This window comes from Phascolarctos cinereus, unplaced genomic scaffold (genome assembly GCF_003287225.1).
Source record: "Phascolarctos cinereus isolate Bilbo 61053 unplaced genomic scaffold, phaCin_HiC Scaffold_4;HRSCAF=312, whole genome shotgun sequence".
NCBI classification, from domain to species: Eukaryota; Metazoa; Chordata; class Mammalia; order Diprotodontia; family Phascolarctidae; genus Phascolarctos; species Phascolarctos cinereus.
The window spans coordinates 675,301,432-675,313,202 of record NW_027555847.1 but is presented as its reverse complement, the minus strand read 5'-3'; the positions used below and the strand labels follow the sequence as shown (position 1 = coordinate 675,313,202).

General features: G+C 43.3%; 1 protein-coding gene across 3 annotated transcripts in view; it reads left to right on the top strand.

Moving 5' to 3' along the window:
* Positions 1-226: 226 nt before the first annotated feature.
* The window catches only part of SF3A2 (splicing factor 3a subunit 2), a 31,026-nt gene continuing 19,481 nt past the window's right edge, over positions 227-11,771 (top strand). The window contains exons 1-3 of one of the 3 annotated variants that reach the window (XM_021008822.2): positions 227-326; positions 9,653-9,831; positions 11,582-11,653. In XM_021008822.2, the coding sequence (XP_020864481.1) occupies positions 9,706-9,831; positions 11,582-11,653 (198 nt within the window). In that variant the 5' untranslated portion in view covers positions 227-326; positions 9,653-9,705. Of the gene's footprint in view, positions 327-418; positions 510-1,910; positions 9,832-11,581; positions 11,654-11,771 lie in introns of those variants that run through there. The other 2 variants (XM_021008823.2, XM_021008824.2) reach the window with 2 other exon arrangements.

Genomic DNA, 11,771 nt, shown 5'->3' with positions numbered 1-11,771 from the left:
GATTTCTAGAGACCCGGATGTACAGGAATTCTGGGTGGGACGAGTTAGATTCTAGCCTCTGGCCTTTTCGCGGGCTCTAGGGAAGGAAGGCGCAGGGCGGCCCTAGGCGCCACAGGGGGCGGGGCGAAACACCCACCTAGCTGTTCGTGAGCAAAGCGGTCAATAAAGTTTGCGAGGGCTCCCCGTCGCGCGCGTGCGCAGGTCGAAGCTGCGGCGGCGGCGCGCATGCGTGGAGGGTCGGTACGACGAGCAGGCGGTACAGATAACGGCGGAGGGGCTCGTGGCGCTGGTCCTGACCGGCGCTTGGGATTTCTGTGAGGAGGCCGGTGAGGAGACGGGAATAGACCCTTTGGAGTCCAGGGGGGCTCGCGACGAGGAGGAGGGGCGAGGGGAGGAGGAGGAGGAGGAGGAGAAAGCGGCCGCGAGGCCTGAGGCCTGGGTCTCGGCGTGTGAAGGTCCGATATCGGCGCTGGGGAGCGGGGGCGCGCCCGAGCCCGGGTCACCTGTAGGTAGGCGGCGGGGGCGCGCACCGGAGGGGGCTAGTGGGGAGAGTGGCCCTGGGAGGGAGGGAGAGGGGAGGGCACACTGGACTGAGATTGCGCAGGGAGGGGCGTGCCTGGGGCGGGGCGAGGGGGGGGTGTCTCTGCTAGACTGTGATGGAGAGGGGGCAGCCGGGTAAAGTCCTCGAGTCCCAGAGCTTGGGCCGAGCTGGTGGGAGGCCATGGCCTCCTGATTGCCACCATTGTCAGTGGATTTCTCGGTGTTAGTGAACTTCCTTCCTGGAGACTTAAATTTGCTATTTAAGTATTTTGCATTTAATTTTCTGTATTCTGAGTCATCCCAGTACTGTGTAAGTTCCACGAGGGTAATTTTTACTTTGCTGTTCTCAGCACCTTGCACATAGAAAAAACCTAATAAACACTTGCTGACTTTCCCTTTTCTACACCTCACCAAGTTGATTTTCCAATAGCTTTTTTAAAATATAAATTTATTTATTTTTAGTTCTCAACATTCACTCCCACAAGTTTTTGAATTCCAAATTTTCACCCCATCTCCCCCTTCCACCCAACCCCCAAGATGGCATGCATTCTGAATATCCCTTCCTCTAGTCTGTCCTCTCTTCTACTTCTCTCCCCTTCTCTTAACCCCTTCCCCTTCTATTTTCCTGTAGAGCAGGATAGACTTCTGTACTCCATTTCGTGTATTTCTTATTTCCCAGTAGCATGTGAAAACATTTTTTTAAACATATGCTTTTAAAACTCTAGGTTTCAAATTTTCTCTCTTCCTCCCTCCCCAACCCCCTCATTGAAAAGGCAAGCAACTCAATATAGATTGTACATGTGCAGTTATGCAAAACACGTCCATAGTAGACATGTTGTGAAAAACTAACTCTATTTCCCTTAATCCTATCCTGCCCTCCCATTTATTCTATTCTTTCTTTTGACCCTGTCCCTCCTCAGAAGTATAACCCTAACCCTTTCCCAATCTGCACTCCTCTCTATCACCCCCCTGCTCTCTTGTCCCCTTCTCCCCCTATTTTCCTGTAGGGTAAAACAGATTTCCATATCTAATTGAATGTGTATGTTATTCCCTTTTTAAGCCAAATCCTATGAGAATAAGATTCACTCATTCCCTCTCACCTCCCCCCCCTTTTCTCTTCCACTGTAAGAGACTTTTCTGGTGGGTTTTTTTTTGTGAGATAATTTACCCCATTTTACCTCTCCCTTTCTTCTTCTCCGAGTATAATCCTCTCTCATCTCTTTAATTTTATTCTTCAAATATGACCCCTTAATATTCAACTCACCCTATGCCCTCTATCTATCTATCTATCTACATACATACATACATATAATTTTTTCCCTCCAACTACCCTAATACTGACAAAGGTCTCATGAGTTATAAATATCATCTTTCCATGCAGGAATGTAAACAGTTCAATCTTAAAAAGTTTCTTATGATTTCTCTTTCCTGTTTACCTCTTCATGTTCCACTTGAGTCCTGTATTTGAAAGTCAGATCTTCTATTCAGCTCTGGTCTTTTCATCAAGAATGCTTGAAAGTCCTCTATTTCACTGAGTGACCTTCTTAAAGTGCAGGTCTGATCATGTCACTACTCACTAGAAAAGGAGTGATTTGAAGGGGGCCCTGGTACATTAACGCAGGGAAATGGTCTTGTCCGTCAGCCCCGGGGATTTCCTTATTGTCTCTAGAATCAGACAAACCCCTCTGTCATGTAAAGTCTTTTACAACTGTCACTCTGCCTTTCCAGTCTCGCTATTCATTGCTCTCCTTCATGAGCTCTGTGGTACCTTCTTGCTCTTCCTCACACGTAATGCCCTTGTACTGGCTATCATTCATGCCTGAAGTACACTCCCACCTACCTCATTCAATGAAACTGCTCTCTTTAAAAGTTAGGTAGCACAATGGATAGAGCACTGGACCCTGGAAATAGGAAGACTTGATTAAAACCCAACCTTAGAGTCTTAATAGCTGTATGTACAAGTTACTTAATCTCTGCCTGCCTCAATTCCTGATTGGTAAAATGGGGATTATAATGCTACCTACTCCCAGGGTTGATTTGAAGATAAAATAAGGTACTTGTAAAGCACCCTTGTAAATCTTAAAGCTGTGTATTAATGCTAGCTTTAATACTAATTATTTTTTAATTGTAGACTCTCATGGCTTTTTCTCAATCCTCATCCTTCCAGACCTCTCTGTAGCCTTTGACAAATTTTCTTCTCTTTGATATTTTCCTCTAGATTTGGTGCTCTACTGTGTCCTGGTTCTCCTACCTGGGTGACTACTCCTCAGTCTCCTTTGCTTAATCTTTGCTGAATCTGTGCCCTCTAACCCTGGCTGTCCCCTAAGGCTCTGCTGGGCCCTCTTTTCTTTCTCTGTACTATTTCATCACCTCCTAGGTATTCAGTTATCACTATGAAGATGACTCTTAGATCTGCTTATGAAGCTCCAACTTCTCTTCTAACTTCCAAATTGGAATTTCTAACTGTCTGTTAGACATCTCAGCACATCCAAAACTCCAGTGGTACCCCATCACCTGCCACATCTAATACAAAAGCCTGTGTGTGGCGTTCATAACCTGGCTACCTTGTGCCTTTCTAGTCTTCCTAAACTGTACTCGCCCCAGTGACACTGGGCACCTTGCTATTCCTTGAATGAGGCGACCTGTGTCCTGACTCTGGGCATTTTTTCTGGCTGTCCCCATGCCTAAATTGTCCTTCTCCCTCCACCTCTTGGCTTCCTTCAAGTCTCAGCTAAAATGCCAGTTACTGAAAAAGGCTTTTTCTCAAATTTATCTTCTCTATCTTGTTTATGCATAGTTGCTTAAACTATCTCCCTGCTAGATTGTGACATCCTTGAGAGTGACAACAGTTTTTTGCTTTTGTTTCCTGAATACTTACAGTGCCTGGCACATAATTAATGCTTTGTTGACTGACTGACTTGACTTCTTGAAGTCTTTTATTTCCTTCAAGATTGAACTCAAGTACCACCACCTTCTTCATGAAACCTTTCCTAATTCCCTTCTGGTCCTAGTGCCCTTCCTACCAAAGAAGATGCTTTGTTTTTATTTTATATATAGTCTTATATATTTAGGTGGGACATGTTGCCTCCCCTTATAGAGTGTGAATTGTTTCCTTTGTATGCCAGCACCTGCCTTAGTGCCTGGCTCATATGTAGTAGATGCATATTAAATTCTTGTCAATTTTTTAATCTACAGGATTAAACTATAGGTTGAGTTCCTTAAGCTCACCTCCTACATGAAACCTTTCCAGATCCCACACTGATCTCTTCCTCTCAGAACTCTTACTGACAGCTTGTATTATGCTTCTCTGGCTAGTTCTTCCACATCCTTGAAGCCCTGACCCCAAGTCAGATGACCAAGCTGTTATTTACTGTACTGGGTCCTTATCTTGGCTTAGTGTTAAGTGTCAGCATTGTGGTCATCATGGTAGCAATGTGATTTTCACACAATTTCAGTCAGAGGAGATCTTGGGGCTGACCCTTGGGCATCTACTTTTAGTTTGAAGACGAGGAAGGAGAGAACAAAAAATTCTGAAGGTACCTGACTCTGCTTTGGGATAGCGCTGATAAATTGTAAGCCAGAATCTGTCTTGTGATTTCCATTCCCAGTTCTGCTCTCTGGGACCAAACAGAATGAATCGACTTCTTTCTTGTAATAGCCTTTCAGATATTTCAGGGCAGTTATCCTGTTTCCCCCTAAATTTTCTCTTTTCCAGCTTAAATGTTCCCATATCCTTTAACCAATCCTTGTAGAGCCTTTACCATCCTAGATTTCTTCCCCATCTGCCAGATTGGGCAATTAATAGATCATTGGTAATTTTGGAGAAAGCAGAAGGGAAAATAAAGTATGGCAAGTGATTTTATCATGGGATCATCAAGCCAGAAGGAGCCTCAAAGGTCTGAATGTATCATTCCTCAGTAAGCTGACTGTGTCTTTTTGGCCTTTAAGGGTCTTGGTAACCTGGCTTCAACCTCCCTTTCCAGAGACAGTATATGTTGGTTCCTTTCCCATACTCTGTGGTCTTAGCCACACGAGAAATTTTTTTATGTGCTTCATATATAACGTTTCATCTCTTAGTTCCTGGGTTGTTTGTCTTTCTTCATCTCTGCTTTTTTGAATCCTTGATTTCCTTCAAAGCTCTGCTCAAGTGTCACCTTCTGTGACACCTTTTCCTGATTTTCCCGCCAGCTGCTAGTGCCCTCCTTTGAAAAATTGTCTTGTATATATGCATTTTGTATTTTTTTTAATGTGGAGAGGCAGTGTGTCATAAAAGATAGAGAGCTTCAAAACCAGGGTGACCTGGTTTCAAGCTTTTCCTCTGCCACATATTAACTTCTCCATCTCTGTGGTACGCCCCCCTTCATTGGTAGAGAATGCAGATTTTTCCTTGATGAAGTCATAGGTCCAATAAAAATGAATGTAAGTGGTATACATATACATGTATGTATGTATGTATATGTGTATTTTGTATGTACTTGGAGTGTACATGTTTTCCCTGTCCAAATGTGAGCTCTTTAAGGGCAAGAGCTGTTTCTTTTTCTTTATTGTGCCAACACCTAGCTTGGCACATAGAGGTGTATAATACATATCTGTTGCCTGCTTGATTGATACAAGTTCTTTGTGAACTTTAAAACACCACAGAAACATTGGTCTTTGGATACATACAGGGTGCCCCACAAGTCTTAGTGCAGCTAAAAGCTTTAATAGTTTACAACACCACTAAGACTTGTGTGACACCCTGTGTATATGCCATTTAAGATTCAAAACAACAACAAACTTATATCAATCCAACCCTTATTTGGGGTTCTCTAATTGAGCACTTTTTGTATTGTGTCCCCACAGTACTCCAGTGGAATATGAGGTCATTGAAGTCAGTGGACATGTTTCGTTTTATCTTACAGGTCCAGTCTCTTTATCCCTTTACAGTACCTGGCACATTGCAAGTACTTAATAAATGTTTGCTGAATGAATAAAACATTTTAGGGCCCAGGCATCAGGCCACTAGCCCTCTCTTCAGGGCCTCAAAGCCCAGGCCTGCCCAGAGCTCAGGTGTATGCATGTGTATGCAGTATATCTTATGGTATACATTATTCCCTGCTGTGTTGGAATAAAGAGGAATTGGCATGGCATGTGAATTCAGTCAGTCCCCTGTATGACCTGATCGCTAGGTACGTATCGAGTCTCAGATATCCAGTCTGGTTTATCTCTTTGCTAGGTCAGCTCCTTCTCCCCACTGTGTTTGAGAGAAAACAAATTGAGCTAGCCCTGCATTGTCATAGGACCCTGTAGAGTTGAAGCCCCCATTTCTCCATGGAACACCATGCCCTACTGCTGCCCACCTTCCACCCTACCTCCCCTTTCAGCTTTGCTTTGTCATTGTCTTGCCCCATTAGTAAGCTTCTTGAGGGCAGGGGCTGTCTTACTTATTTTATCCCCAATACTTAACACCGTGCCTGGCACACAGTAAGTTCTTAATAAATATTGAATTGAACATTTCTTCTCTCCAGCAGACTTCTCCTCCATACCTTGGTATAACCCCCTTTCTGCAGCTACCAAATTTATGCCATCTCAAATGAGTCTTTACTGCTTTGAAGCAATCCTTTTATTCTTCCCTGCTTGGCTTATTCTCCATACATTGACTATTCTAAACATCTCTGTCCTCTAGCCATATACACCACCGATCCTTCATCTCTGTCAGTGAATGACTTTACCTTCTACCTTTATGAGAAAACTGAAGCCATCCTTCTCTCCTTTCCCACATTTTAAGGTCTCATTAAGTCATTCCCCGTTCTCTCTTCCTTGCTGTAGTCTCCTAGGATGGGATGATCATTTCCCTTGCTAAGTCCAGCCATTTTACTTGTGCCCTTGCTCCCATCCTCTCCTGTCACTGTTGGCATCTTACCAGATCAATCATTGGAATGCAGTGGTAAAGGGGAGCTTACATTCTCATTGGGGGAGATAACACAAGAAAGGAAGGCTTACCTCACATTCTTGTTCAGTTCAAGGCAGATGGAGAGGCTGCTGTTACTTAGATTCTGGCAGGGAAAGTAACAAGGCAAATGTTAGTCAATGAGCATTTATAAGTGCCTGCTGTGTGCCAGGCACTGGGTGAAGTGATGAGGATACCAAGAAAGGTAAGAGATAGTCCCTGCCTTTGAGAAGCTCACAGTCTAATGGGGGAAACAACGTGCAAGCAATTCTGTACAAATAAGATATACACAGGTTAAATTAGAGATAATCAATAGAGGAAAGAGACTAGAGTAGCAGCAAGGGGAATTGGGCAAGACGCGAAGAGGACTTCAGTTAAGACTTGAAGGAAGCCAAGGAAATATGGAGATGGAGATGGGGTGGGAGAGCACTCCAGGCATGAGGGACAGCCCGTGAAAACACTAGCAGTCAGAGATGGAGTGTCTTGTTTGAGGCACAAGCCTGGAGGCCAGTCTCCCATGATTATAGAATATGTGGGGTGTTTAAGGTATGAGAAGACTAAAAGAGCAAGGTTATGGAAAGCTTATAAGCCAAGTAGAGGATTTCGTGTTTGATCCTGAAAGCAATAAGGAGCCATTGGAATTGATTGAATGGGGCATTGGGGTAGGCCTGTGGGGTGGTAGCAATCGCAGTTACACTTTGGGAAGATCAGTCTGTCAGCCAGCATGTTCCTCTCATCTTTAATCTCTCCTTATCAACTGGCTTCTTCCCTATTATATATAAACATGCCCAGGTCTCCTCCTTCACTTGACTGTTCCCATCCTCTGTCTCTTTACCCGTTCACAAGCACATTCCTAGGAAAAAAACTACCTATCCTTGTTGCCTTCACTTCCTCACCTCCCACTTCTCAGCCTTTTCTAATCTGACTTCTGACTGCACCACTTGACTGAAACGACCCTGTCCAAGGTTACCAGTTATCTTACAACTGCTGGGTCCAATAGCCTTTTCTAAGTCCTCATCCTGCTCGACCTTTCTACTGCTTTTGACCCTGCTGACCATCCCCTTCTCTTGGCCAGTCTTTCTCACTTCGTCCTATCCAGATTTTTCTCCTGCTTGTGTGACTTCTTTCTCAGTTTCCTTTGCCGGATCATCATCCGCACCTCCTCCCGCCTTCTTTCTTCAGATTTTTCTATGTGTTCATCAGCTCTCAAGGGTTTCTACATGTTTGGAATGTATTTCTCCTTCACCTCCACTTCTTAGAATCCTAGTTTCCTTCAAGATTCAGCTCAGGTACCATAAAGCCTTTCTTCTTTCCCCAACTGGCTAGTGCTCCCTCCCTCCCATATACTTAATGTGTATATTTTGTGTGTACATCGCCAACTGCCTGCTGAATTTTCACCCAAATGTCTTGTTAACTTACATTCACCAGCTATAAAATAGAATCATCTTTCTCCTAAATTTGTTCCTTTTCTCTTTCATGCCCTTTTTTCTGTTACAGGAACCCCCGTTCTTCTAGACATCTAGGTTTACAACCTCAGTCACTTTTGACTTTTCTTTGTCCTGTACTGTCGTCCCTTTATTCAAAATTCAGTTGCCAGGTATTGTTGACCTGATGTCCGCAGTGTTTCTTCTATCTCTTCTTTTCCCGTACCCAGCTAACCTTAGGCTGGTCCTGTTCACTTTTTATTTAGACTATTTTAGTAGCCTTCTAATTTGTTTCCTTGCTTTTGTAGGCTCTCTTCTTTTTCGTCAACCTTCTGCACAGCTGCTGAAATAAGTGCCTTTCTAAGGCATACAGCTATTATGTCATTCCTTTGCTCAGAAAATCTTCAGTGGCTTTCTGTTGCCTCCAGGATAAAATAGAAAGAGCCTGGCATTTAAACCACTACATGAACTATTTCCAACCTACCTCTTATATCTTCAAGTCATATTATTCTCTTTCACAATTTGGTTTCAGCCAGGCAGGTCATTTTAGGTGATGTATAGATAGGGTACAGGACTTGGAGTTAGGAAATCCTGAGGCCAAATCCTGCCTCAGACACACCTTAAACTGTTGTGTCTCTGTTTCCTCATCTGTAACATAGGAATAATAATAGCACCTCCCTCCCAAGCCTTTTGTGAGTTAATATATATGTCAAGCTCTTTTTATACCTTAAAACACTACATAAATTCTAGCTGTCACTGTCTCTGCCTTTACACCAGCTGTTCTCCATGCCTGTTATGCACTTTACCCCTTCCTCTGTGAAGCCTTCCCTCCATTCTTTTCTTTGCCACTCCCTCACTGTGACTTGTTTGTGCTTTTCCCTGTCTCTGTCTCTGTGTCTCTGTCTCTCTCTCTCTCTCTCTCTCTCTCTCTCTCTCTCTCTCTCTCTCTCTTTTTTTGTTTTTTTGGTTAGGCAATGGGTTTAAGTGACTTGCCCAGGATCACACAGCTAGTAAGTGCTATGTGTCTTGAGGCTGAATTTGAACCCAGGTCCTCCTGAATCCAGGGCCAGTGCTCTATCCACTGTGCACCTAGCTACCTCAGCTTTTCCCTCTCTTAAACCAAATACTTTACTTAATGCTGGTATATATTTTACTCCCTATCCCCTACCAAGAATGTCAGCTCCTTGAGATCAGGGACTGTGTTGTGTTTTTCTATCCAGAGGACAGAGTAAGCATGTAATAAATATTTGAATTGACAAATTTGAATTAACAAAATGTGACCTTTCTAAAGTGGGGTGGGTAGCATATAAAGAGGGTGTGGGGGAGGGGAGACTCAGCTATGTAAAAAGTTAATTAGCAGTGCCGACCATAGATGGTAAGCAGCTTGTCAAAAAGTCCTGCAGGAATTCAGAGGAAGGAGTGACAAGGACAGACTTCACAAGGGGGTGGGATATGTGAGTGAAATTTTCTATTAACTTAGTAAGTTTGAACCTGATATTGAGGGGGCAGCGTTGGGGGATCTTTGGAGAATTTGCATGAGGGAAGTGATGTAGTCATATTATTGGGAGTATGGCAGACTCCTGCTAGATTTAGAGAAGCTCTTCATGAGCAGGGATACGTTTCTCCTCTGGTGATTGACAGCTTTTGTCATTGGCGTACTGTGTGTTTATATGTTGAATCCCAAACTGGGATGGGGGTGTATTTGTTAAATTTCTGAAATTTACAGCTTTTGCCCTGGGTTAATGGTCCTCTCTTCCAGTCTTGTTTTGCAGATTTCTTTCCTCAGTGCACTGAAGTACAAAGACCATCACCATGGATTTTCAGCATCGGCCTGGGGGCAAGACTGGGAGCGGTGGGGTGGCTTCATCGTCTGAGAGTAACCGAGATAGAAGAGAACGGCTCCGACAACTGGCTCTTGAAACGATTGATATCAACAAGGTAAAATTCAGTCGTTTCTTAGTTAAAGGAAACCATCTGGCTGCCTTAATTTTTAGAACTTGATACATTATCTCAGATTGGTAGGTTAGAACTCTCCCGGGAGCCATTTCTGGTCCTCTTGAGCTATATCTTGCCACTAGACCCAGATGGCTCTGGAGGACAGAGTGAGGCTGGTGACTTTGCACAGCCCTCCCTCACTTAAATCCAGTTCCCTTGTAGTTCAGGCCATCACCTCCCTGATATCATGGTCCTCTTTGAGAACGAAGAACAAACAAGAACAACATAGAGCTCTCCCTATCCCACCCCCCCATCCCATATCCCCTTGTACTCTGCCTTTTGAGAAGCAGCACGTTATATTGAAAGCTAGGAGTCAGGAGGCTGGAGTTCTGGTTCCAGCTTCATTGCTTATCTTGGACAAATTAACCTCTTTCCTTCTCAGTTTTCTTCAACCATAAAAATGAGAGGCTTGACAAGATTACCCACTAAAGTTTTCTTCCAGCCCCTAAAATTGTATGACCTTATTGATTGCAGTGAAAGATTGAGGTAAAGGTTAGGAACAGGACAGACAACATCTTAAGCCTTTTAAAAATGAAACAAGTTCTAGCAAAATGCCAGTACAAAATTGAAGAAGAGGATATCAGGGTTGAATTGTGGTTTTCCTTTGTTTTAGGTCCATGACAGCCTAAGTAGTAGCATGTGACAGTTTCTTCTCCATATTCATTCCATTTCACTATGTGTCTCAACGTCTGCCACTGACATGGCCTGTTATATTCTCATGACACTTCAGGATACTTAGTATGTGTGCAGTGTGAATGTGGGCAGGTCGCATTGCCTTTTTAGATTTGATCACCTCTTCTCTAAAATGGAGGAAATAATATCTTGTCTTTCTAGAGGTGAGACAAGATAATCTCTTCTAACTTCAGTTCCAGAATCTATGGTTCTTTAATGTCTTTTTTTATGAAAGCATGTTTCCTGATACCTCGATCTCTTTCAAAGAATAGCAGTCTATAAAATGATGATCAATTTAATAATCAAGTTTAATATCTTTACTTTCCCCTAATAGAATGAGCTACTCCTCACTGTACACCAAAGCTCCCTCCCCTTATCCCTGTCTCTCAGATGTAAGGTCCTTGAGAATAGGAACTGCTTTAAGGGATGGGGGTCTTTGTGTCCTCAGCACCTAGCAAAGTTTCATGTACCAAAATAACAAATGTTAAATTGAATTGACTTTTAAGAAGTTTTTAGTTTAACTAATTCTCAACCTTCTTGGCCACGTTCATCTCTCTCTTTGACAGGAGAGGGCAGTGGCCATCCCTAGGAATCAGAAAAGTTCTCCCATTAAAGGCTTAAAGGCAAAAAAAGAAACTCTTTCTCCCTGCCTTCCTCCTCCAAATTGTACAGGTCTTTGGGGTCACACTGTCATATGTGTGTGTGTGTGTGTGTGTGTGCGCGCGCGCGTGTGCTCACGTGCGCATATGCACTCCAGTGACTTCATTAAGAGCTCTCTCACACATCCAAAGAATATAATGAGTCTTACTTCTGAGTGCCTAGTAAAAGAAGGATTTTTCCTATAGTTTCCATTCTGTAAGGGCTGTGTGTTATTTCAGGCAGGAACATGAGCAAAGACAGTAGTAATTGTCACAGGCTGCTGCTTTTTTTGCCCCAGAACAACCCTTCTGATAATATCAAGCATGTTATTGTGTCTGTGGTTTTCATTTCATTAACATGAATTATATTTTTACTTTTCTAGGATCCATACTTTATGAAGAACCATTTAGGTTCCTATGAATGCAAACTCTGCTTAACACTTCACAACAATGAGGTGAGTTATGTTGGCTCTGGGCTCAAACAGTAGCCATGTGACCCAGGGCAAGTCACTTAACCTTCTTTGCCTCAGTTTCCTTGTCTATAAAATGAGCTGGAGAAAGAAATGGCAAACC